Genomic DNA, 25,882 nt, shown 5'->3' with positions numbered 1-25,882 from the left:
GCTTTCCTAACAACCTGAGCTATCTGCTCAGGACATGGTGAATGCAAACAGAAACACTCCCATAATTTGGGGCTGTTTAAACCACTGATGGTTTAACTGGCAAGACCAGAGGAGTGGCTGATCCCACCAGGTGAGGAGCTGGGAATGGGAGGTCTGGGCTCTGCACCCAGGCAGCTGCAGTCTCATCATCTGATAAAGGTCTTCCCTATCTGCCAGCAAAGGCAGACATGCCTTTCTCACCACATCAAGCGCCGCTGTGGATGGGCAGGCTCAGCACGTCATGGCATCACCACAATCCAAGGCTATTCAACAGAAAGATCACAGGACCAGTGAGAAACGTTTCTCATTGTGGGTTAATTGTAAAATGTAAGATTTCATATAGTAATGTTAGAGAGGAAAGGTTTTGGCCTCAGAAAATTCAAGGCCTAAGGCCGCGTTCAAAAGCATGCAAACTCTTACAAGATTTTGACACCAAAGGGTAAAGGTGCTGAGAAATTAGAAGTTTTTGTAAGTCCTCCTCATGATTCCTTTTCCATATTTCCATTTGCATGACAACAGCAGGAAAACTTCACAAGTTCACCCTTTCCACACTACTGTGTCATATCCATGAATAACCTCAGGAAAAGCTGTGTAAGACCCATCACTTCCAGCTTGAGAACGAACATGGGGGTCATATCTGAACAGACAAGATCACTGGGTCAACAGCTCGCACACTCTTCATTTGCTGTTTCATGGAAGCTCCATCATGTGCTGGAAGGCCTTGGCTGGGGTGTCCCACTGGCCAGCACCAGCAGGGAGAAGCCCTCACAGCAGCATTGGCGCTACAAGGAACCAACATTCTGACCATGTTGATGCTGATTTTAAAATTACTGTACTACTTTCACTGGCTTTCAAATCACTGAATCACAGGTGAGGTCACTTCTGGCAAGGCAGCTATCCCCAGTAAAAGCACTAGAAAGCCCATATAAAAAGATCAATGCCTTTTATGTCTTGCTATGATTTATACTTCAGACCATGTAACTTTTACAGTGCTGCTAGTATGTGATGGATGCAGCTCTCTTAACAACCCACATATTTATCTGATTTACTGTGTTGGTCCAACGTGTTATTTTCTACCTTGCAAGAACAACCTTGCTTCTAGGAATCTGCCTGCACGATAAGATCGTGAACTAAATGTGCAGTTATTGTAAGAGACCACACATTTTACAGTAAAATTGAGAAAACTGATTATAGCAATCCCTCTGGAAACAAGAATAATCACATGATAAGACAGTGCTAATGGGAATTTATCATCTCTCATCACGTGTGAAGCTTAGAACAAAGCAGCAACGTGTGTGAACTGCATAGCTATTAATGCCAATGAATACCAGCTGAAGAGCTGCTGGGGACCATGAAGAAATGAGAGGAGGGAATCTGAACAGCCAGCCTAAGCAATTCAGTATGCCTCAACCAGCTTACACACAGATATATATATATAACATTTGTAAATGTTACCCAAAATAACAGCCTCACATCTATCCACACATTTCCCTCTCTACCTACATTATTTCATCCAAACTCCATGTCATTCTTTTATTTGTTCTCACTATATTTTAGCACAGAAGGCCAAGATCATGAGTATCTGAAGGGTATGTGCCTCTGCATGCCTACATGTCTGCACATACACACGCTGCCTCATGCACAGATTATTCCTAAACCACATATTTAAGATCTGAAACACATTTCTCTTTCTCCCATACAAAAGGCACCAAAAACCTACCCACGCTATTTTCTATTTGAAGAAAATAACACTTCACTAAACTTTACATTTTTAAAGTTGTCTTGGGGAAGTGAGTGCCAAAAACCCAGTGACATGCACATAGCTTTAACATGAATGATACATCTACATCCCTTAAGTATCCTAAAATTACTCTGCATCAAGCCCTGTAAGACATATGAAACCCCAACAGGTTAATGGTAGATGGTGAACACTCCTCTGTTCTACTGAATAATGGTACATTTGCTGGACTATCATATTTTCCACTGCCCTGTTTGATAGACAGAAACTTGGACTTTCAAAAGAGATTTTTTTTTTTCCCTAAATGAGAATAAAAAAAGATGGTTACGGGTAGGTGGCAGGACAAGATGAGAGAAGCACCCTGCATAAGTACCTGTATGAGTCCTCTGGTGAGCCTTTAAGTGGGAGCTCTTTGTATAAACTTTCCGGCACCCATTAAATTGACAGCGATGAACCCTCTTCTTGTTTTCTGGGGATGCTTCTGTCCCTGTACCTCCTTGCTCACTGTCACTTTGCCCACTTTTTATTGTCCCCGCAGTCGCTGTTGCTACACCCACTTTCACAGAGCTGAGTGAAGTTTTCTTGGCTACCAGTTTCAACGTCACTGTGCCATCCACTGCTGAGAGAGTCTGTGGGGTTTTCACGAGGTGGCGGCTGAGCTCCGGAGAGGAAGGGGGGGTTAATGAGGTTACTGCATTGAGCTGGGCCTGGTTGACGGCTGTGTAGCCTTCTGTGGAAGAGCTGGTGGACTGCGAGCTGAGGCACGTCTCAGACAGCAGTTTGTCACGGGAGAGGATAATGTCCATGTTGGCGCTTTTGTCACACGTACTCGTCTCCACGGGTAAAAGGATGGGGTCCAGCCGCCGGATATTGTCCTCTGCGTCCGGGGCTGAGGAGGCATGAAGGAAGCAGTCCAAATCCTCACCAAAGGTCTCAGAGATCTTCCGTGGTTCAGTCTGAAGATATCGCTCCAACTCCAGGCATGTCTGCAGAAGGGAAAGGGAGAGGGGAGGGAGAGAAATGGCTGTCAGAGAGAGGTTACAGCACGGCTGCCACTGAGGGCAGGAGAACATGGTCCAGAGGTGTTCCAAGACAGCACTCATCAACACCAATCTTCTGGTGAGATAGCCACACACTGGGAGACCATGAGGATTTGGCACTTGTTTGAGGCTGCTCAGAGATAGTCTGGGAATACCCACATATGGTAGCAGGTATTACACTAGAAGCGAAGATACAACAACCAGAAACTATCCACTACGTTTTCATTAAAATCTGTTTAATCTGTTTCATTAAAATTGTTCCACAGGCACCAGGGGCTTCCCAACTTAATCTGTCACTTCCATACAAAGCTATCCTAATACACTCATCATTTGGCATGTACAAACAAAAAAATCACCTCTCCAAATAACTGCTTCCTCTTCCTTCACAAACATTAATGTTCCCTCCAAATTTAACTCACTGTAGTTGGCTGGGGCCTAACCTTCCTCAAACAACACAATCCTAAAGTGTGGCTTTTTAAGATCGGAGGTAGAAAAGCTTCCAGTGAGACCACAGCTTGTTTAAAGGGCCTGAGAGAAGGACAGGTGACAGAAAAACAACTATCTACTGTCAGTTTTAGAGGGAGTTTTGGCACATCTGGTCAAATGGAGCTTCCTGTGTACAGGATGTCAGACTTGCACACAAACACACACTCACCCCTTTATTAAAAAGTAGGTGAAATTGCAGTCAAAGAGGCTGCCACATAAAAATGTGCTCCTGCACCTCCACAGCAGTGATCATCAGCACAAGGATGGGATGAAGCTCCTACATCAATGTGCCTTATTATGAAGTGTCCCAAGCTTGCCCCAATAAAGCCTTCAGCCACCAAAGCACTGCCCCAGCGTCCTCCACAGCCAACATTAAAAACTTTTATTGTTTACAGAGAACCATTTGCTGTAGTTTCAGGAGCTTTTAATGGAGTTTATTAGAACTGTTTTTCATTTCTTGCAGCTTGAAAAGATAGCTGGTTTAATACCACCACTGAGATTTCATAGGACATGGAGAAAGAGACATTCTAACTGATACATTTTAGAAACCTCCAAAAACTGCTCCTCAGAGAACACTTCTACCAATATTAAGAAAGGGGTTTTAGTAAAAAAATTTTTAATCTATGGGAGCTGGTGACCCAACTACATCTCAATCTGGAGAGTCCAGCATCTGATCAAGAAATAAAAGCTTCATATGACCAGAGGGGAGAGAGAGACTTCTGCCTTCAGAGTACAAAGGTCCCATCAACAGGAATGTAAGGAGGCCCCACTGACAGCTCTCTCGGAACTGGCAGGTAATTTGAGATTATTACTTTCAAAGCTCCCACGAAACAGCACTGCTGGTTACAGATACAACGTGGTGAGATGACTTTCAAGTTCACCACAAAATCTGACACACTGTTGTTAATTTTTTAAGTAATAGCTGATCATAGATCTGAACTGTAGAGATGGACAAAAAGCAACAGAACAGAATATATGCAGGTGAGACATGCTATAGTTTAGCATGAATGTTATATTCAGAGGTATGAGACTGTCTGTACACAGGCCAGGGCGTGGGACACATCAATTGTACTTGCCTTAGCAACCTTTCCATTTCCTTTATAAGGTGCATTTCTGGGACCACGAGAAACAGCTTTAGCTGGGAGTCTGGTCTCTCCCCAGATAAATCCTAATGGGTTTTGGGAGAAGCTTTCCAACATGCCATATAGTCTTTCAGTAATAACCCCCACCACCAGGAGAGGCAATGCTTTTGAGTTCTTCACATCATGTAATTTGGGCTTTCTGGTACACTTAGCCTTCATCCAATGGGGCAGAAACAGGTTTAGGGGCCAAATAAATAAAAGGCTTCCAAAGGAAAGAGCAAGCATAATCACAAATTAGGGGTGGAAAGGGGGAGGGCAGCAGCAGGGAGAAGAGACAAGGACTCAAGGCCATTAAATCTGATGACAGTGACATGAAATTTCAATCTCTGTGGGATCAGAAAGCTGCATGCCAGCTCTGGGCTGCCCGTGGAGGGGAGGCGAGCAGGAGGTGCTGCTCCTTTAAGGCATCACTACCCCATGACAACAATAGTGGGCCTGACAGTTTTTCCAGCTTCACCATTAATTTTCCATAAAGAGCAGTTTCTCGATGAGCCTTTTCAGGCAGAGCCTGATGCTTCACAAACCTGTAATTATTCCTGGCTCCCCCCTCCCGCAGCCACTGCACCTGTGCCATTTCAAGACACCAGCTGGTCATGTCTTGCCTTCTGCCTCTGAAATCCAAAACCAGAGGATCAAGCCCATCTCCCCATAGAAGGGGGGAGAAAAACAACTCAAAGAAACAATGTAATGCAGTCCCTCCCACCCACCCCCCTCAGCCTCTCCACCAAGTCAATAGAAGGGAAGAGCCTAGCAACTGCTGAGCCAGAAAAGCCCTGCACCTAATCTGCATGGCAGACAAAGCCTGGCGAGGGGTTATGGCCACAGCCCTTCCTTTACCTCCTGCCAGGGCCCTACCTGCTACTGCACCTTTTTTTTGGTGGCAGAAACAAAGAATCTTTCCCCATATGCACTTCCCAGCTTATTCCAAGTACCTTATGCGACCTTCTCTTCTGGCGGTCCCAATCTCCCAGGGAGTGGTGAGGAAAGGTTTAGAAACCAGCCTGCTTTCTTCACTCTTTGCTCTGGCATGACAATTTTTAGGCCAGCTAAGCCCACCACCTCGTCTTGAGCACTGACCTAGAGAAACCAGTCAGGCTGAGACCACCAAGGTCCGCACTCCAGGCTGGCGGGCCACTAGGAGGAGCAGAAAAGTTCTTTGGTTTTCATTCCCACAAAGCTATCTACCACTGAGCACATAAAAAACGACTGGGTTTTTGTTTGTTGTTGTTGTTTTGGTTTGGATTTTGTTTGTTTGTTTGTTTTTTGTGGGAGGAGCAGGACCACTATCTACAGAGACACAAAGCCAAACTGCTGAATTCAGATGATGGTGAATCCCTATAGATCTCCACTTCCACTACCAGCCTGGTAGGAAAATAGTTCAAGACTATCTCAGACAGGAGTGAGCTGCTCTTGTCAAAGTTCTGCTGGACGGTGCAGGCTCTCCTCATCACTGGTGCAAGAGAGGAAGCTTTGTGTAACAGATGGAGAACCACACGTGGCAGGAAGTCCCACTACCCTTCAGTTGCTGCACTGCAGGCAACATGATGTGTATGAAACTTTCTTATCCAGTGCCTGTATGATACATAGCAATAAAGACTTTAAAACTTGCAAAGGGAAGGAGAAGATGGCTCCCTTCAGGAAAAAAAGAAGATCCATAAGACTGCTGTTGGCTGTCAAGCCAGTTCCAGTGGCTAAGGATAAAAAAGTGTGACCCACTAATTCAACCCATCTGCCCTGATTAATGAGAGTTATTCTTCTTGCACCTTGCTCCTCAATTTAACCAGTTAAAAGAAATGATGATTCATGGCTGACAAATAATAGGATGTGACTTTGTGAGACCCCACATACTTGAAGTAAGCCAGATGGAAAAAGACAACTGTTTGGCATGTGGACAATCCTGTCAAGGCCTTTGTCTGATTTTTCAGTTTCAGATACAATTGCAAAAAGTCTCACTTCCCCAGCAGAGGAACAGTTCCATCACTTGCAAGAAATGCTGTGTGTTCCCTCCCAGTAACTCAAAACATCTCTTTGTTCCCCATATTACACTATCATCCAGGCCCTCTGGGGCACATGTAGTGGCAGAATACATGTAAACTGCACACCATGACACTTCCATGTGCAGTACCAGATCCTTCACACAGTACAAAACAGCCACTGTAGAGCTGTCATATGCCTGCTAAGGACCTACTTCTTGTTAGTCCTTTCAGAGTTTGCAGTGCACTGGTCCAGGAAAATTCAGTGCTCAGTACATTTGTCAATTGAGAAAGGTATGACCTCTAATATAGTTGGATTCTTACCTCTAAAGCTCATTTACTGAAAGTAAAGATTATTTATGAAACACATTGAGTATGCTCACCACTATGAAATACAACACAAGAGAAATCCAGTGTGTGCCTCTGACAGCAGAGATGTGATACATGTGTACCATTTTCAGCAGAGCTTAGTACTCACCTAACTCTACAGCCAGCAGAAATCAAGATAGTTTTGCCACTAACTGCAACAAGAAGACAAACCTCAGATTCTGCAATCCCTCCCAGACTTGAAGATACTTGATTTGGTTCAGAGTCTGTATTTTAAGGTGTCTACCAGCTATCCAGGTTAAAGGTGACCCAGAACATTCAAAATCCAGACATGAAGGAACTGGAGTCATCACTCAAGATGCTGATGTTTGACTTCATCTCCCTCCCGAGAGAGGAACCAGAAGGAAGGTTCTAGCTGGGACCACCACCATCATCAATGTGCCAAGCCTCAAGGCAGTGTATCTCCCCTTCAGAGAATGACAGGGGAAAGACATGCCCATCCTAGTTCTCAGGGTATAAATCTAAACTTGCCCCAGTGAAATGCAAAGAACTAGTCTTGGTTGACAACCATGTTATGTACTGGACTTTCACCCATACATACAGAATTTTGAAAAATAACAGGACGCTTGAGAAGCACCTGCCCAGGTTGTGAAGTCTTTAAAGCACTCAAACTTCTGGGTGTTTTTGCACAGGTAAAGATAGGACAATATAGCAACAATAGAGTTCTGTCAAATAGAGTTCTGTGTAAAAAAAAAAGTCCAAACACTTATAATAATTTGAGGACAGAACATCAGGGAAGGCACTGTATCAATATGTTCATTGGCTTCCTCTGTTTTATTGATGCTGAAGTATTTTATAATGTCTTGATTCTGAATTTTTCTAGCAGATCATCAGAAGTTCCTATCTGGAAGTGCTAGTTACTTCTAAGTGCCATTTTACTGCAGATATAATTGGACATCAAGCACTGAGCTTGGAAGTTATCCAAAACCTAATTAGGAAGTTGGATACTTAGATCAGGCTGTGACAGAAAATGAAAATGTCTAATGCGGCTGACAAGCAGGTCTGATCTACCAGGTCTGTTTACAATACTTGAAAGGATTCTCTTTGTAATTTACACAAGCAAAGCAGAGTTACACATGCAATAGTTAAGGTCAAATTTCAACTTTCATCATGACCCCACTGCTTTCCACTGGCATGTAAAAGAGGGACCTCATCTGTAAAAACCGGTGAAAATCTCAAGACTGCATTGAAGGAGGAACTGTCTCCAACTGAAGACAGCCCAAAACAGTGACAGTAAGGTCAGTGCCACTGCTGTTCACTCACGCTCAGAGCAAACAGTGGCACCAGGTCCAGTGCCCAGTATCAGTGTTTCATTGTGCACCAAAACAGCAAAAGCTCTGAGCGACACCGACACTTGCACTGCTGATACCACAGGCAGAAATTGAACTGAATGTTGTGGGGCAGCCCTGAAGTTAAGAGGAATAAGAGATTCAAAACTCACCTGCCTCCCCTGAAACACCATGCTATTTTTTATCCTTAACCCTAAAACAAGATTTGAACAATGGATCTTCTTCCCACTGCCAAAAGCCTTCATTACTTCCTGAACAACAACAACAAAGCCCAATACTCTTGCCCATCTATTCCAAGATTGTCATCTGTTCCCACCCAGCTGCCAAAACCTCCAGCTTTTCCTCTTGGCAACTTTTACTGGGCAGTTGCTAGTCATGAAAAAGCTGCAGCACATCAGAAGCTTAACATTTGGGACAGAATAAAATAAACAGAGTTTTAGTATTAAAATAAGTAGTTTTGCAAAATACACTTGAGAAAAATGGAAAACTGTAGCCTGAAATGGAATATATAAGAAAGTTTCAAGCAATAGCAAATAATTTCTATTGTAAAGGTTGTAAGACAAAACTAGTCACATGTCAGTGCATCTTGCCTATGTGTTATATAGTTCATTGAAAAAAAAAAAGAGAGCTAAAACTAATTTTCAGGTACAACAATAAGATACTTATTGACAGCTGATTTGCAGTGCATATTTGTATCCATGTTCCTAATCCCTTGTATATACTAAGGAAATCAAGTTAACTGGATGCTGAACAAATAGGCTTTTGCCAAGTGCAAAAAGCAGGCACAGGCACAGCCAGGAAAGAAAGATCATATGATATGCAAAGACTTGTTTTCCTGTGGTAAGTTCAACACACGCCTGAGCACCAAGCCAGTCCTCCCTAACACCATCCCACCAGTCTGAAATGGACAAGTCTATTAATTCTTGATTCCCCTACACAGAACTGAAGTCTCTGTTTGCTAATTTCTTCAATACAATAATGGCCTGTGCCCACTTCTCCCTCTTGGTCTCAGCCCAAAGAATGAACATTGAGGAAGTGTATTTAGCCAAACCAGCCCATTCACTGCTATTCATGCACAACAGCACTCTCAATAAATGCTCCTACCATGACCCAAATGGCTTTCTCCCTGGATCTTCTCCTCTTATACTTCTTCAGAGTGTTAGAAATGCTGAAATCAGAATCCTCAACTGCATTCAGCAAAGATAATTTCAAAGTAAAAATGTGGGTATAAAGGACAGAATCACTACTTTCATATAAACATGACTCATTTTCCTGTTGCACTGGGGCATGATGTAACCAGGGTTATCAAAGATTTTAATCAGACTCTAAAGATCAAAAGATCAAAATCAACTTTACCAGAAATTACCAATTTTCACCAGCAGAAATGGGAGATAAAAAATTTCTCAAATAGGAAAAAAGCCTGAACCCATAACTCTGACCAAGGAGTAAAAATCAGGCTTTGTTCCCTAACTTGGTGATAATGAAATACATCTTTATCTAACTAATATTCTTTTGAATGGACAAGCCCAATTTTTTTCAATAAAAATCTGTGGTATTTGGGCCTTAAGCATAGAGAATGGCAGTGCACTGGTTATGAGATACTGAACAAAGGACTGCAGCTAAGCATGGCTGAATTTGATAGGCATCTAGATAGGGAAAAAAAAAAAAAGGATGAAAGAAATCTGCAAACACTGAACCAGGGCTTTGGAGGGCTTTTGTTGTTTTTTTTGACCGTTTAATAAAGACAGAAAAAATATCTGTGACCAGTCACAACAACAAAAAATAGCATCAATGTCAGCAAAGGATTAAGGATAGCCAAATCAAGAATTCAAAAGTGCAAGCAATCCATTGTGCTAGTATCAAAATATGATAAAAGCCATGTGTGCTGGCACACCACCACATACCCTGCATGCTGCCATACAGTCAAGACAGCAAGTAGCCATACAATGACCATTTGAAAGATTATATATAAAGTAAGAATGTTTAAAAATGTTTCTGAAGAGAGCATTTATTTATATAACAACCTTGGATGGCTTTGAGTGAGCTGGCTAGTGGCCCTCACTGCAAACTTTCCTCCAAACTTCATCAAGCCTGTATTTAACCTGTTGCCATCCAGTTTGGAAGCAGCTTTGGTTTAGCATTATAAACAGCAAAAAAGCACAATTAGTTCCTTGAATTGTCAATCCTAGCTCCCACTGAAATCAAAGGATCAGGTTCAAAGCATGCCCCAGAGTGTGGTAAACTTCTCACAGGAAATGGATACGCAAGAGCAAATGCTGACGATTGTGGAATGTACGAAGCAGAGCAATATTTTAGGTCTTGATCCTCAATTAAGATTCATCCTTACAAAGCATTGCAGGGGAGTTGCACAGCAGAACTGGATTCCTTGTAATTACTCTGGTTAGGTTCATGAATGAAAAAATGTGTTCTTTAGAGACATTTTATTAACATCCAGAGGTATCTTAACATTTCTTTCTCAACAGCTGACACAAACAGTCGCATTCACGCACTCTCAGGCAACAGCGTGCTCATAAGCACAGTCTGTCACAAGGAGCTTATTAAAGCAAACCTGGAGAAGAGATGTGATCAATACACTCAGTATACACACGTTTCCCAGGAATCCTGGCTTGTGAGTCACCTCGTCTGCTCTGACCTAAAAATATATTAAACAAGAGGATGCATAACACTGAATTCCTAACCCCAAACGTGCAATTCCTCATACTGACTTTGTGTGATCAACATTTTTCTGCTGGGACTACTGTGTCTACCCTGTACATGACGCCCATTCATTATCACATCTCAGGCTCAAAAAATCTTTTGTATGTTCCCTTTTGTATTATTTTTGGCTGTGGGGAGGAAGAGGTGGGGACCTGTCTGGGAAACAGGAAGCAGGAGGGGAATGCGTTGGAGAATAAGGGCAGAACAAAAAAGAATAAAAGAGCATTTATACCATTTCTAAAGGATAATAAACATATAGGACCAAAGCCTGCCTCCAGCCATGTGGGGAGCAGTGGGATGTTTGCCTGAAGTTTAGACTTTATTGGGAGCACAGCAACTGTCCAAGTGCATTTACAAAAAGTCATTTGCTGCTTTTTTTCTTTGATTTCCTTTTAATCATTTGGGCAATTTGTTATCTTACAAGAGCAAGAAGATGCGTGTGCTACTGTGATAAATATGCCAATCTGGGCAAGGAAAAGAGAAGACAACAGACTTGAGTTTTGCTGTTGCACCAAGAAATAAAAAATTCAGACTAGAAACAAAGTGATGGGAAGAACAACCGGATTCTCAGTTGGGGTAAATCAGCACAGAGCAGCCCCGATTTCATGGTTCCTGTTTACATCAGCTTGGGACCTTGCCAACACTCAAAATCCATGAAATGCTGCTCTCGATTAGCACCACTTAACTCTGTGGCTTACATTAAAAAGAATTCAGCATGCTTTTTGATGGCTGGAGATGGTTATTTTCTATCACAAATCTTGTCTACTTTATTAGGGACAGTGTGACCTAAATGGAAAAATAGGAAGAATTTAAAAACAACAACTCTCAGATATCTTGTTGCTTGGATTTGTTTCTTGTCTCTGTCTCTCTTTTTTTAAAGTTTGGGTCCTCTATAAGAGGTATTCACAAACTGGTTTCTCCCACTTCTAGGCCAGAGTTTTCATCATCTATGCACAGAAACAACAGCCTCCATGCTTGAATGGCCATTGCAGGTAAATGTGCATCTCACTCTAAAGCCTGGTGCCTTCCAAAGGATACTACATCACAGTCAAAGGTGTTTTTCCATTGCTTTTCATTTCTACACTGCTCTGCCAAGGCTCTTGCTCCAAAACCCTTTGCCACCAGGGATTTTGATCAGCCTCAAAATCTCACAAGCAGTGGGCTCAGGCTGTTACACACCCTGATAAAAGCAGCATGGTCCTCTTTAACAGCAATCAGTGAGAGCACACCGGGTAAGAGCCTGCCAGTATTGGCTCAAATGCTCAGCAACAACCCAGGCAGCCACTCACAGGCATGTGGGATCTGTATCCCCAAAATGCATTAGATCCAGAAGAAGAGAGGGGATCTGGCCCAGCCTTTTGTGGATATCATTAGCAGCACGAGGTGCGCTGTCAGAACTGGGCGAGGCACCGCTCACTGCCCGTGCAAGGATCACAGCCCAGCCTGTGGCAGCTCCCAGCAGGCTGTATGGCACTGGCTGCACATGGCACGGGCAGCCAGGAGATCCCATTAAGGGCCCTGCCATTTGCTGACTTGAGCAAGCTCAGCAGGTCAGACCCCAGCTGCTGAGAGTCAGCACAGCCCTGTGAGCCAATCGACACAACCACAGCTCGCACACTGCCTCGCTTGCTTCACTCTGTTGACTGTGGACACCCACCCAGCTGTTATGATTTTAATATGCTGCAATATGAAAGTGCTATTTCAGGACAAAGTTATTAATAGCAAAGCAGCCAGAAAATAGTCTAGAAGGAATGCAATGTTTTGGCATTCCTGGAAGATAGGATGGCTTCCCAGCATCCAAGAAACCACCAGGGTTAATTCAAGATGTTCCTATGCACAAGCCTGTCTTTTGTCACTGCATGATAAGCCATCATGACATAATTTCATAGGACCTGCACGCTGCAGCAGTCCACAGAGACTACAATGCAGAAAGGCATGAAAGTGGGTACTTTGTTACTCTAAGTAGGCTGGTGAAAAGCAGAGGCTGGGTGCTGTGGCAAAGCATCAGTAGGAACACGTTAGGAAAAGCTCTACTCTTCCTGAAGGACAAGGATGGAACAGGACCTGTTTAAGCCCTTCTCAGAACCCTGTCTGCCTCCAGGAACTCAGAGAGGCCCTAATTTTCAACCTCTCTTCCCTTATCAGCACTCTTTCCTTTCCTTGTTTATTCATACTGTATTTCCTCAGCAACATTCTTTACTTGGGCAGGAGCTTCATAGTCAAGGCAAGTCACTGCCCCTTCTCAGATTCTCTTTTAAACCTTCTGTTTCTCCTACAAAAATACCCTTGGAAATGTATTGGAGAATACTGTGGAAAACACCAGATCCTGACTCATTTGTGTTGGCAACTTTCCCCCTAAAATTAAATGGGAGGGCCCAAATTCATTCCAGGCGCATCACTTGCACCAACAGTCAGCAACACCTTGCAGAGATGATACCACAGGAAGGCATCTCTCCACTGGCAGGGCTCTTGGATCCCTTCTGCCTGCACCCACCCTGCTGAGAGGCTCTCTGTATGGCTTTCAGCTTTCCAGCCCCATCCTTAAGTATCCTCCTTGAGCAAACAAAATGAAACTCAGCATTGCATCTTTCCCTAAAAGGAAAAGGACCAGATGATGATGCCAGGAATTGGAAGATGCCATGTTCACAGCCCTACGGCATTACCCACTAACCCACCATAGAGAGCTCCAGCTCACTACTGAGAATGCATTGCAGGGAACTGCACTCCTCCACCACACTCCAAAAAGGAAACAAACAAAACCAACTTACCAACAAGGAAAAGAGGAAACATATTGTAGTCATTATAAGCCCAGCAGTGGACATGTTCTCTGGCTTATTTCCAACTCGGACATTTTAAAAATGTAGCTAGTTTACCTTAAGTGTCCTAGTTTCCCCAGTTTCCCTTTTCTAGTCTACTTAAGTCCATACAGCATCTCCCAAGATAAGCCTGCCTTTGTGGGTTGGCTTTATATCACTCCTTCCCTCTATTGTCTTTCTGAGATGTGATGGAAGTCTCCAATGTCACAGCTTGGAAGACTACAGCCAGGTTCCTTGGCATGGTTTGCAGGAAGGGGACAGGCGGGAACTGAGGAAGGACAGCCTCTCTCTCCAGCTGCAGGAGAGGGGTCCTCTCACGGTACAGCCAGTGCTTCCTGGCATTTTGTTTATCATTAACACTGTTTAACTAAAGCTGTTTTTTAGTAGCCCTCAAAGGTGGAGTCTGCAGCCTGCTCCTGTCATCCCAAACACTGCAGACCTCTGTCCCCATGCTTCGGTACAATCCCTGCAATTGCAAACATAAACATTATGTTCCTCCAAGTACAAATTACAGCTTTCAGGAACTGCAATTTTATTTTGGTTATAAACATACAAAGGTAGCCTTTATGGTGGGAGAAGAGCCACATATGAGACCACAGGATGAGTCTTTGCTTCACAGGAACCTTCCTGGGAGTATTCTGCTGCTTTACCCCCAACCAGCTCTGCTGCCCAAGAAGTTGCACTTCCCAAGCAGCTTCAAAATATTAGAGCTCAAGGGAAAGCCTTGTGGTGGCCTAGACTTCTGGAGTGATCTGCTTCAGATCGTGCAGTCCAGGAACTGGAACTTAGAGAGAGACAGAAACACACTCAAACTGTTTCTTTAGCTATAGCCAGCACTACTGGCAGCCTGTGCATTCAGGATAATTTTCCAGGCATGCCTTGTGACTTGTTGTCACTCTGAGCCCCTGGAGGATACATGGCAGCAGTTTTGAACACGTGGGATCTGCTCAAAGCACCTTGGAGGTGCTCTGACTGTCACCACAGCTTCAAGGGACTTTCTCCATTTCAAGGGTCTCCAACCCTTCCCTGCTCTGCAGATGTCCCATCACTACCCAGCATCAAGCTGCGACACCTGTCAAAGAAACATGATATCAAATTGCTCCTCCAAGCCCCTGAGTACCCCTAGGCATTTCAGTCCCTCTGTCAAGCTTGCTAATGTGTCCCTTCTCTGCCACGAGTAATGGTGCATTCCTGGAAGCAAAAACTGCATTAAAAGTCCTCTTTACATGTGAGCTAAGAGCTTTCTTTGTCTCTTACCATTTTTACTCATAAATATAATATCAAGGTGATCGTGTTCTTCTCAGACTACTCAAGAGCATTCTGTAAGTAAAACCTGCAATTGGCAATTTATCAGATGGAAAAATAAAAGCCACACTCGGTTTCTCCCTACACTTAAAAATGACCACGTGCAGTCTCTGAAGCAGTCTGATCTTTTTAGCAAGGTCATGAATATCAGCTGAGGGCAGAGGAGGAGAAATAAAACCATCCTGCACATGTTTTCCCTTCTGTGCTGTTTTTTTTACTGAGGTTTTGCTCACTTTCTAAGCAAAGAGGAAGCCTCTCCTGTTCCCATCACCCCATGTTTATCCACATTCCAGCAATCAGTGGCTGCTCCTCCAGGCACTCTCCAAGGGCAAACAACTGGATCTTGCCACAATGCAATTTTGAACTTGAGCCACATCCAGCTGTGAGTGGGAGTGAGGTAGGAGCCCTGTGAGAAGCAGTGATAGAGGCAGTGGATGATGGGACACCATGAAATCTTTTGAAAATGTTGCTCCTGCAGGCTTAGACAACAAGCACAGCACACCCTTTGCCTAGTGAAAGGCCTGGAAAATGCACTTTAGGAGGCACGGCCTTAGGAGTCAGAATAAATCCTCCCAGATGTCCCTGGTGACAAAGCAGCCCAATTTGATCAATACAGCAGCATTATTAACACTGCACTGCCTTACATGAGGATAGTCATATGTTCTTGCCTCTGCTGAGAGTGGGGGAAGGGGTGCAAACTCCTACAACAATTCACAGGGGAAACGTCTCTCTCAAAATCATTAAGCCTGCATAAAGAATTTCTTACTCATTTTCATGGAAGCTGCTTTTTTGGGAGCTGCTTTTTTTGCTTTTCTGCTTCACTAGTATTGATCAAGCTCGGCTGGAATCCTAGAAATAGTATGTGCTTTGTGGTTTTCTCAAAAAGAAATTTTGTTTTTAACAACTTAGAATCTCTATCTTCAGGCTTTTGTTTCTGCAGCCATGAATTCCCTCCATTGTGGGGGCTGGGTATAGACACAAATGTAGGTGGTTAACAACAAAAGGTAGGACTTAATGGTTGGCAAATATTTTTAAATTATTATGAGAATTAGCAATTAAGTGCATTTGGATTCAAGCAGAAGTAGTAGTAGCAAAAAGGCATATCTCTATATATATAGATACATATATACATACATACACATATATCTTGCTGCTGCTCCTGAGACCCAACCAGAGTCACGGCCTTTCTGTGTCTGGCTCTTGAGAAACACATTTACAGACAGTTCTGGTAATTCAGGAATGACAAGAGAATGAGAAGGCAAAGAAAAACAGTCCTAGCCTATCACCTGCTCAACCACAGCCAACAAATCTGAGAATTTTGTAAAAACTAGGTCCTGTGTGTGCCTAGTTTGCACACAAGTGACAAGTTTGCAGAAAGCTAGAGAGGTACAACCCCTATATGCCAGGTGACTCAAACTATATCAGAGAAGCTGAAGGCTAAGTGGTAGTAATGGCATGGGAGGAAGTAGTGACTAATAATAAACAAAAGGCCAGCAAATAGCCTTTAAAACCATGAAAAAGACCTTCTTACCCACAAAGAGAGGTGTCACCCACTGCTGGGAAAAATCCTACCACAGGAATGGTGCATCTGCACCAGCCACCTTTCTCCAGCACTCATTTGGGACAACACATTGTCAAAACCAGAAAACAACAGACTCACTCCCTCTCCACTGGGAAGAAATCCTGCTGTTCTTTCCCTCTGCCACCTCTCCACCAAAAAACACTGAGACCATCAAATCCAAAGCCTATACCATGAAGGTTTAAAATGCTGAGTTTGAGCACACCAGACCACCTCCACATTGTGTCTGGTAAGCATTTCTCACCAGAGAAGTGTGGTGCTGCTTAGAGCTATTGGCACAAAGTTCTTCCAGAAAGGGGTGCTGCAGAAGTGTCTAGACAGACTAAAATTAAAAAGAACAACTTATATGACACTGCCCACTGTCTGCACAGCAGAGACAGATTCTCAGAGGGGAGGAGTAAATAGCTGGGGCCATAATCGTAGCTAGTGGAGTCATCTTAATTTACACTGGGCAAGGATCTGGCCCAGAAAAATATTCCTGTAAAACTTTGCAGCCAAAAATTCCTCTGCTAGACCACATTCCACCAGTCAAACTGCCAGGGAAGACAATTGCAGAAATAATTTAATTAAAATGGAGATCAGGGAGCTGGTATCCTTTTCAAGCTCTGCTCTTGACTTCATCTCTCCAACAACTGAGAGTTTGGGTGTCCCAGTTTCCCAGCCTGTAAAATCAGCATGCTACAGCTTCTCTGCTTTCTGAGGACAATGGGTGTGAAGCATCCTATCTGTTCAAAGCCCAACCATCAAATCAAACAGATATCTGAATGCTCTAAACCTCCAGGTCTTGGATGAAAGGGCATGTATTTTTCTCTGCTGAAACAGCTCTGTCATTGCTCTTGGAAAATTTGATCTTTAAAAAGTCAGCTTGCAAGTTTTGCTTCCAAGACTGTAGGTGTCAGGTTCTCTGACTTATTGGGGTACTGCTAAGGATTTTCACTGCTACAGTCTACTCAAACTTGCCAGCACAGTTCTGGTACTGAAGTAAGAGTCAAGCAGAGAGTACTGCTTTCCCACAATTTTGTCATTCATATTTAATTTCTGAACTTCCACTTTTGTTCTGATTAGCATCTGGGAGGACAGTGAATTTTCTGCATATTCAACTCTTTCAGGAAATTATTAGATGAAAAAGATGCACCCAGGATACAGACCAGTGCAATCACATGATCAAGTCATAAGGATAGTGCCACGTGATGTCTCATTGTAGCAGGTCCTTTGTTTTCACTTCTCAATTTCTGTTAAAACATTTGGCTTTTTACTGGCCTGCAGAATCATTAGCAATGGCACATGGCTTAGGACCTGTTTTTTTACAGTCCTCATGTTCCACACAAAAATCCCTCACAGCTTAAGAGCTTTTAGAATAAAGGGGAGGTAGACTATAGTTTCTGAGAAAAATGTTCACAGAGGCAGAACCAAGCAAGAACCCAGAGAGCCTGGTGCCTGCAGCCAGCTGTGTGCCCCACTGCTATTTGACAAGGCCCCACTGTTTTGTTATAAACCCAGCAGACCCTGCGTGGAGCCAGTAGCTTCCCTGCACACAGGAAAGAAAGGGAATCACCCATCTTCTGAAACACCAGAAACATATTTCTTTGTCCTGCAGGCAGCCCAAGCTGATTCAAAGGAGGGTTAAGCAGCACAGTGGACAAACACAGCAGAAAGGCCAGAGCCCAGGGTGTCCCGACAAGCAAATGGAGAGCACCTCACAGCCCAGAGCAGCTGAGGTTCATGTGTCCCCCTTCTATCCCTCCCCTGGCTCAGGCAGACACCTCTGCCTTATGTGAGGGGCTTTGGCAAATCCTCTTTTAAGGTGCATGGCCAGGGTGCAGACAGCCACACTGCTCAAGGCCACTACAGTGGATAGTGGCAGAGTGGGGGGACCCTCCAGAGGGACAACTGTGGGACCCCACTGCTGACCACATGGCATTTCAGGCAGGCTGCTCCCTGCCCACATTGGAGCAACTCCCTTTCTGAAGAGCTGTGCAGCCCTTGGAAGGACCTGGACAGGCTGGAGAGCTGGGCAGTGAAGAGCAATCAGAAGTTCGACAAAGGCAGAGTCCTACACCTGGGGAGAAACAGCCCCACACACCAGTACAGGCTGGGGATTGTTGCTGGAGCAGCTCTGTGGGAAAGGACCCGGAGGTCCTGGTGGACAATGCGCTGTTCCTGAGCCATCCGTGAGCCCCTGTGGCTGAGAAGGCCAATGGGATCCTGGGCTGCATCAGGAAGAGCATTGCCAGCAGGTTGAGGGAGGTGATCCTGCCCTGCTGCTCAGCCCTGGTGAGGCACATCTGGAATGCTGTGCCCAGTTCTGGGCTCCTCAGCACAAGAGAGACACGGAGCTCCTGGAGCCAGTCCAGAGGATGTCAATAGAGAGGATCAAGGAACTGGAGCATCTCTGTTACGAGGAAAGGCTGCAGAGCTCAAGGTTGTGGAGCTTCCCTCACTGGAGAAGAACCACCTGGACACAGTCCTGTGCTATGTGCTCCAGGATGACCCTGGATTAAACCAGATGACAGACTGTGGTCCCTTCCAACCTTACCCTCTCCGTCATTCTGTGAAGAGAAGGGCAGAGCTGTGCTGGGGGGCACCCAAATTCAAGCAGCCTTTACTCTTCAACTGTGGTCCAGATTAAACACTGTTTCACATCCATCAACCACAAAGCCAGTGGTATTTAACTAACTAACCAGCACACAGATACATTTTCCCAATCAAAGGTCAACAATGCACAGCAGCCCTAACAGCTTTTCCCAATACTAATACTACCCCACAGTTATATTTGTGCTTTTAGGCTCTTTGAAATGCTGAGATCTTTCATGACTCACTCTCAAAAGCCAGCACTTAGAACCAGCTACCATCAAGTCAAGTCATCAACACCAATTTGACTTCATCCATTTAAAGTCTGTTTCATTAAACAAACAAACACAAATTTGGCATCATTTTTTTGTTTCCCTTTACTCTGATGGATCACAGCCCTTGTTATGAAAACATGCTTAATAAAAACAAATTGGAAAACTAAGGAAACTCATAAAAAGCTCTGATTGTGAAGAAAAGCAGGGAAAAGGGCTTAAGGAGGAAATGCTACATTTTTCTGTGATGCCAGCAGAAAGAGACAGTTTATAAAGAAAACCACATAGTGGCAGGAAATAAATCCTTGAGACTGAATTTGGAAAAACATGAATTTATGCATTTATGGAAGAAACAGCAACACAACATGCACACCTAACACAAAGCAGAGATCCAGTAAGGCTGACAAGAGTCCTAGAACAGATAAAACACAGAGAAGACCAATATAGCTTTGAGAACACATTCTAACCATCTGATACACAGGAAAACTGAAGGAAACAGAGAGATGGAAAGTATGACAAAATTCAAGGGGACATGCACCTTTATTACTATTTATCACGTCTATTCTGCATCAGAGTTGTAATCTCCAGTCAATCAGCAGGGGTCTTATTTCACATTTAGATAAAAAATCCATGAAACAGGTAATATAGATGAAGATGGTGAAAAGCATCACAGCTTTGTGCAACTATGAACACAGCGAATCCAAACAAAGCAACAGACTTGCTCATGGAGAACAGAGAGAATATGGGAGAGAGAAGACTTGGGCAGCAAAAGACAAGAGTCTGTTAGATATTCCTCCCCTAAAACAGGTTTTAGCACAGGTTTCCAAGGAATACAAGGCTTCACAACAGGTGGATTTCAAAGCACGTTGGAAAGCACATACATTAAGAAATGGCACCTGGGCAGAATTTCAGATCTAACAGTGCCAATTTCCAGAATTTGCTTGTTTTTCTCTGGGCAAGATCTGCTTATATGCAGTTTATTGCTGCTGGACGAAGACAGAGACCAAAAATGCTTTTCATCATGTGCACCCTGCTCTTGAATCTCATTTGCTTTCAAAATTAGCCAGTAAAACCCACTTGCTGAACACAAGGCCTTCTCTGACCCTTCTCTAACCTTAGAGACCAAGCTGCAGTGCGAATGTTTCCTTTTCCCCGTGATATAACATAACATGACACAACATGACACAGACTCACACTGGATTCCAGCCAGAGGAGGAGGAAGACCCCACTTCCCTGAACCTGGTCTCTCCTCTGAGACACATTTCCAACCTGACACACAGTACATATGTGATGGATTCTCAAAATGAAACGTGTCTGGCCATCCCTGTGTGCACACAGAGGGACCCTTCATGAATCACGTTTATACTGCAGCATTTCAACATCATTAAAACAGAGCAAAAAGGCCTCAAAAAGGACTTGTGTACAGAAGTGGATTTTAATGTCAAAAAGGCCACTCTGGTAATTTAGTCTCACCTTTGAATGACATAGTTCACTGAAGTGCACAAAGAGCTCCCTTGAACACTCATTTATAACCATTTTCACGTTGGTTTCCACTGTTAGATATGAAAGTCTGGGAACCTTCAGAATGGGAAAAAATCAGAATGGAAACCTTCCTTCTATCCATGCATTGAGACTTTCAAGAGACTTCTCTCACCTGTCATCATCTCACAGATGGGTATGACTGTCCTGGGGGAAGCTGTGCCTACACCAGACATTATCCTACCTTGCACTGTTGGGGAGGCCACATTTAGCTCCTAGAGACATTTTCTAGTTCCCTCCCACACCCACATTTTCTTCATTTATAAAACCAGTGAAAACAAATCATGCTTCACCTTCAGTTTTATAGAGGGCAGCTCAGGACCTCTCATTCCTTCATGGAAAGAAAATTTCTTTCTGTACAGTTTCCATTATTTATTAGCTGAAGGTCGGGGGAGAAACGGTATTTATAGGATGCCTAAGGCCATGCTCACTATAAAACAGAGTAAGTCAATATAGCTACAGCACAACTTAGTGGCCTGTTGTGCAATATTTTAAAAAATGTACTCTCTCATTGCAGCACTTCAGAATATCTCCTCCCCAGCACCAGTGAAAATACATTTATGAGAGCTATGGAGCAGCAAGATTGTTTTAATCAAATCATTAACATGGGTGTGCTGTTTTCTGCCCACATCCTGATATTTAGTCCAAGTCCTGACAAGATCTGGGATTTGTATAATCTATTCTCCTGAAAGGTGTCAAGTGACTTTGTGGACAGTGGGCCAGTGTAAATTCACTGTAACTTGGGCAGACCTGCACTCACTGACTGATCTGAAATGCCCAATGTGATGTGGATACTATTCTTTCCATTTACAAAGAGAAAAACTATTCACAACTGAATGCCAAAGGTCTCCTTGACCTTTTCTACTTAAAGAAATGGAAATGAGACAGAAATTCCCATCTTACACCATACTGGAACATCATCTGACCGGAGATGCAGCTTGCTCAAACAAAACTGACTGAATGGTATATGGCAGCACTCACTGCATGAAATAATTCACATGAGACTGTCCCAGTGAGGAGAAGCCTTCAACTTAGAGCATCCACTCAGTGTGCAGCTAGGGCACTCAGGACTTGGAACCACATACACTAGAGGTATTTGGGAGTAAGGAGCCACCCATGCCTTGCTTCCCTTGCTCTCCCTCAAATGTATTCTTATAGGAAATGCTCTTCTCATGTGAGAAAAAGAAATCCCAGTGCAGCCTTTGTAGAGCTCTCTGCACCTACTGGCATTCTTCTCAGCCCTCAGAAACAATGCTGGGAAGTCACCCAGACAGTCACCTGTCTACCAAGTCTCTCACACCAGAAAGCAACTCCACACTGGGATTTTTCTGTTCTCCATCAAACTACTGGGGTTTATTCATGTTATAAACAAACCCCCAGAACTCAGAAAGCCCAAGACAAGTTAGGCACACTCAGTAAAGAGTATGTAAACTGGGCACCCTGAAATTTATTTGCCAACATCTAAGAAAGATTAATAAAGGAATCACTCCCAGAAAACAGAAAACTGTCTTGAGTGAGCAGAAAACCAAGGCTGCCTGAAAAGAAAGCATGAGCTTTGCAGCCAGCTCAAAAGTACAGTGTGGTGCCAAGGCCTTCATACTGTCTTTTAAACCCCCAGGTTCTGAGGGGCTTTAAGCACACAACTTCATCCAGAAGGCACTGGAGACATGTATTTTAGCCTGTGTCTGGAAGATTTCAATCAGTAACCAATGTAACAAGCACCAAAGCTCCCACTGACCTTAACTGACTCGTTCCCTCTAAAAAAGCCCCTCAGGTGAAACCAGGTCCTTCCGTTTTCAAACATTGCCTACAAGAATCTTTCTTTGCGCTTTGAAAACACAGGAGAGGTAAGAGAAGTACCAGTAAGAGAAGTCTACACTGTTTCCCTGCGGTTAAATGTAGGAAACTTCTCCAGGTGACATCCACTTACCCTGAAATTCCCAACCCTGAAAGAAAAGCACCTTACGAGCTCTTCCACTGGGTCACATCACTTAAAGCAGTCTGCCTTGTCCTCCAAGATACTGGAGACCTCCAAAACTCTAAATGCTTTCTTCCTCTGGTCAGACCAGACAGAAACATGTCTCACTCTCCCTATTTGACTTGAACCCCTCTGCTTTTTCACAGGTTTCTTAGAACCCCAGCTCTCAGAGACTTCTGCTTACATCAGAACCACCTTTCTCAGCACCAAAGCCAAGCTCCCAGTTTCCTCATTGTCCAGGAAAGCCTATGAACATAACTGACCACGACTCTGAGAGATCAAAATGCACAAACAAATAGAAGAAACACGTACCTTGGTAAGGATCTGATGTACAGCAACCTTCAGATGATCACAACCATTCTGAGGTGCTGGCATAGCTTATGAACAGTTGGGAGAGGACTGTGACACCATCAGAATGAACTGGGACAGCAGCATCGGGTGGAGCCAGAAAAGAGGTATTTTACTCAAACTGACTGTATTCTCAAATTGGTCCAGTGCTCTTTGCTTCTCCCTTATTACCTCAATATGTAGACAAATTTAAAAATAAAAACAAGAGACACTGAAGTTCATCCCCATCTGATCTAGACACTAATGAGGGAGGCCTTTTTCCACTGGCACTGATTTTCCACTGTGCAGCAAATGCAGCCTCTCCATCGTCCACGTGTCAGAAACAAAGCCACTTCTGGCCTGATGCTTTCCATATGAAACACTAGATCCCATCTTTCTTCTCCCCTCTGCTTTCCTCCTTTCCATACTTAATTACTCACACAGCAGCTGTAGTAGGTTGCAGATGAGCAAAATGTTTTCTTCAAAGCAGCACAAATTTTCCAGGCTGACAGGGAAGGCCAAAAGAAAGACAAGAAAAACAAAACCCCAACAAGAATTATTTAGTACTTTTCACCAGCTTGAAGCAGGCAGCAAGCTCTGCAGGCCTGGCACACTTCAAACCACTGCACAGCCACAGGAAAAGAACAAAGTCCCTGAGCCACTCAGCCCACCCTGCACCCAGAGATGTGGGGCACCTCATATCCAGAATGCAGCAGTAAGCCAGAGGTGCCAAGGCAGGGCGACTGCACTGACTCCAAAAGGGCACAGCACCTCACTGGCAGCAGCTGAGCAAAGGAGAGAGGATAAACCAGCAGCTGCCAGGAGAGAAGGAACACGTGTGACCGCTTTTGTGCACCTTGTGTATCAAGAGGCTTTGCCATGCCCTGCCCTGAGGAAGGCAGAGCAGCACCCAGGTAAGAGACCAGAATTATCCAGACACTGCTCGCAGCATCTCAATGCTGTGGATGCAATTCTCCAAAGATGCAACAGTCACAGGATGCAGACAGTCTGGATACCTTTGACTAAATTGCTAATAGCTGGGAAAAATTAATCAACTTTTAGAGGTGGAAGGCCTGAAATGAAAAGCTAAAATTGACAACAAAGTGGAAGATGTCATCCAAACTAAGTCTCTCACACTGAAAAGTGCCAGGCCCTCAGGAAATTCTAGTAAGTACAACTCATTGAAAGATTTCTACCAAATGTTCTCAGAAAAGAAATACATTTTTGCCAATCTTTTATTGGAATATATATTCATTTTGGAGTCAACATGTTATCCACTGAAATGTCACACATCCAGGATGTAATCTGTAAGGGCAGACTTGAATCAAACAACACAGTGACTCAAATCTGGTCTCACACCTAAGTGCTGTGATGTGTGTTTTGGGTGTAAAAAGCAAGCAGACAGGAGCACCTCTCACCCCCTTCTACTCTGCCACCCAAAGAACAATTTTAACCGTGGCCTTTGATAAGTAGAACCTTTGTTTTCCATCCAGCCCCGGTGGAAAACAAAGGCAGGCGATTAAAGGCAGTCCATACTTCACCCCCACCAGCACAAAGCAATTCAGCACAACGCTGATTCCCCTCCGGGGCTGGAGCAAGGCAAGTCAGCAGAAATTGCAAATGTTCAAAACCCAAGAACTTTCCTTATGCATGGAAGTGGACTTTGCCCACTCAAGAGTCTGGATTAAAACCAAATGCCTAACACCATAGTAGCCTACTAGTAGTGAAAGCATTTTTTAAATCTAATTTACTTGTCCTGACACATGCCTTTTACCTCACTGCACAATCTAAATAAACATTTATTTTCACTGTGATTCCCAGTCACTTCAGTGGTACCAGAAGAAGGCTGCAGTGACAGAGCTGCAAAGGCAGAAGGTGGGCCAGATGATCTTGTCCAAAAAACACAAACCCTCTTTCCAGGGCTTTTTGGATTATCTAGGTGGAGATACTTCCATTGATTGCAGTTTCTGTCAGAATATGCTACCTTACAAAGGTCCTTTACGGTCAAACATCAACCCTATGTCAGCATCCCTTTAAAGCTGACCTTCTGAGGCTACAGGTTTAAAGGGCAGGATTTGTAAATCAAGACTCTAATTGGAATGTCTCAGAAGAGCCTCTCACAAGCCAGTGTCCTTCTCCTTGGCATCCTTTCCTATAAATCACCCTGTCTCCCAAGCTTGCCTGTGTCACTGTCTACTGCTCTATCCCTTGCAGAGTATGAGCTGTTGACCCCATGTATGATTTAAGCTCCAGCTTTGCACCGAGGTCCACAATGCTGGGAAATAACAAGAGGATTAGGACATGTGACACACTGCCTATAAGCATCATGTTCAAAACCAGTATGACTCTTATTTAAGTATGGTTGGTGGGCCTTCAGCAAGCATAAATAACGTAAACATCCCTGCATAAATGACTGGGACTCTCTGGGGTGCATTGTACAGTGCACTACACACCTCTTAACACTTCCCCAAAAAGTAACCCATGTAATGAATACACAGTTGCACTGAGTGGAAATGCTTTGGATTGGAAAGGATCCTTCACATGCAAGAACAGTGAGTGGATGGGTACCTACTTCAAAAGAATTAACAGCATCAGAGAAGCTTAATAAATCAGAGTTGATATATTAAACCTTTAAAAGAAAAAAAATTTAAATGCCTTCTGCCTAACCATGCTACACTCAACT

The 25,882-nt window shown here is 43.8% G+C and overlaps 1 protein-coding gene across 1 annotated transcript in view; it reads right to left on the bottom strand.

Annotated features, from left to right (window-relative positions):
- KLF7 (KLF transcription factor 7) overlaps positions 1-25,882 on the bottom strand; it is a 65,969-nt gene that overhangs the window by 32,737 nt on the left and 7,350 nt on the right. Inside the window, exon 2 of the mRNA XM_064434109.1 lies at positions 2,151-2,763. Within this exon, the coding sequence (XP_064290179.1) occupies positions 2,151-2,763 (613 nt within the window). The remainder of the gene's footprint in view (positions 1-2,150; positions 2,764-25,882) is intronic.

The sequence above is a fragment of the Passer domesticus genome, chromosome 10 (assembly GCF_036417665.1).
Source record: "Passer domesticus isolate bPasDom1 chromosome 10, bPasDom1.hap1, whole genome shotgun sequence".
Taxonomy (NCBI): Eukaryota; Metazoa; Chordata; class Aves; order Passeriformes; family Passeridae; genus Passer; species Passer domesticus.
This window is presented reverse-complemented; position numbering and strand designations above follow the sequence as displayed.